This window comes from Gavialis gangeticus, unplaced genomic scaffold (genome assembly GCF_001723915.1).
Source record: "Gavialis gangeticus isolate Ggan-Ray unplaced genomic scaffold, GavGan_comp1, whole genome shotgun sequence".
Classification (NCBI taxonomy): Eukaryota; Metazoa; Chordata; order Crocodylia; family Gavialidae; genus Gavialis; species Gavialis gangeticus.
This window is the reverse complement of record NW_017728992.1, coordinates 103,140,454-103,141,964: the sequence shown is the minus strand read 5'-3', so window position 1 is coordinate 103,141,964 and position 1,511 is coordinate 103,140,454. Positions and strand designations below refer to the sequence as shown.

At 50.6% G+C, this 1,511-nt stretch overlaps 1 protein-coding gene across 1 annotated transcript in view; it reads right to left on the bottom strand.

Annotated features, from left to right (window-relative positions):
* PSMA8 (proteasome subunit alpha 8) overlaps positions 1 to 1,510 on the bottom strand; it is a gene marked incomplete at its 5' end in the record, with an annotated part of 22,235 nt that extends 20,725 nt beyond the window's left edge. Inside the window, one exon of the mRNA XM_019518885.1 lies at positions 1,460 to 1,510. Within this exon, the coding sequence (XP_019374430.1) occupies positions 1,460 to 1,510 (51 nt within the window). The remainder of the gene's footprint in view (positions 1 to 1,459) is intronic.
* Position 1,511: the final 1 nt, after the last annotated feature.

The following is a 1,511-nucleotide window of genomic DNA, read 5'->3' as shown; positions in this document are numbered from 1 at the left end:
TTCTACTATAGATCAGCGGTTCCCAAACTCTGACACATTGCGTACCACCAATTTAAAATAATATAACCTTAAGTACCACCAGCAAATTTTTGTCATATAAAGTAACTATAATAAATCTGTTAACATGTACCACTGATATTGTCTGCGTACCAATGGTGGTATACATGCCAGGTCAGGAGCCACTTCTATAGACAACTGAATGCTCCTTTACTTAATTCTCCAAGTGAAGACAGAGGCAGTACAGGTGCAAGAGTGACCTGAAGATTAGTCTGACTCACCATCCACATCAATAAATACACTGATCAAGCTAAATTTTCATTACTGGGGATGACACGATACCCAGAAGGACCCACTTTGACTTTTAGGCTGAATTTGAAGAGCTAACATTGTTTTACACAGAAGTCCAAGACAGACTGACAGCGACAAAACACCACAACTAGAACTGCCAAATAAAACTGCCGTATTACTGCCAAACGTTAACATTTCATGCAAGAAGCACCTAAATAGGGACGTTGGCAGAGAATATTGAAGTTGCTTTACGACAAAGTGAATGCTAAATATTAGCTCAAGTTTCTTCTCACAGCTGTTCATTTTGTCAGTAAATTGTCATTAATCCTTTTTGCCTAGTGCTTCCAGTGTGGCTCATATGGTCCTACATGTCCCACAGTTGTCCTTTCGATGCGTGGGGAGTGTCTGAGAAACACAGGGTCTAGCATGAAATCTTCCACCCCGATACCGGTGACAATGTTCAGACCATAAGTCAAGTCAATTTGTCTATCCGGCGTGTTTCTTTTAATGCCGGATCCCTCTGCGCCCTTTCTGGGTGACTACATTTAGCCCTGAAAGCATACAGCACTTCCCACTGGGCCGCCACGAAGTAGGCAGAGAGGCTCTCCTCCCAACGCTGTCATTAGCCAAGCCTGGATTTGGGTGCCACGTTACAAATCGAGAGGGAGCCCAGTGTCTCTCTACAGGCCACGCTTGCCCATTTCACAGCTGAGGTGCCTCGCCTGAGGTCTGCTACCTCAGATGTATGGGGAAGGCTTGGGCTCCTGGCAAATGACTTCCTTGGCCTTATCTACAGGTCCCCATCTCCGTGACCTCACCAGTGAGGCCATATGGCAACCTCCTGAAGGAAGGCCCTTGTGTGAGGCACCCTCCCTTCCCCTGGGTCCTTGCGTGAGGCACTTCCCCTTCTCTTTTCAGTAGATGGGACAAGGCTCAAAGTCAGCTCTGCTGAAGCCTGTGCCTCAGCGGGGCATCCCAGGCTGGTGCGTCAACACAGGTGGAGGAGCAGTAGCTGCCACCGCCAGGAGGGATCCGGGCTGGCCTGAGGGGGCAGGTGGTCACCCAGCCCGGGTGCGGGAACACGCAGGGCCAGCTCCCCTTCAGCCCCAGGGCAGGAGCTGGGTCTCGCAGAGCATAGCCAGGCGCTGGGGCAGGCAGGGGGGGCACTCACGGCGGTGGAGCCCTTCTTCACCGCCTCCTGGGCGTACTCCACTTGGAAGAGG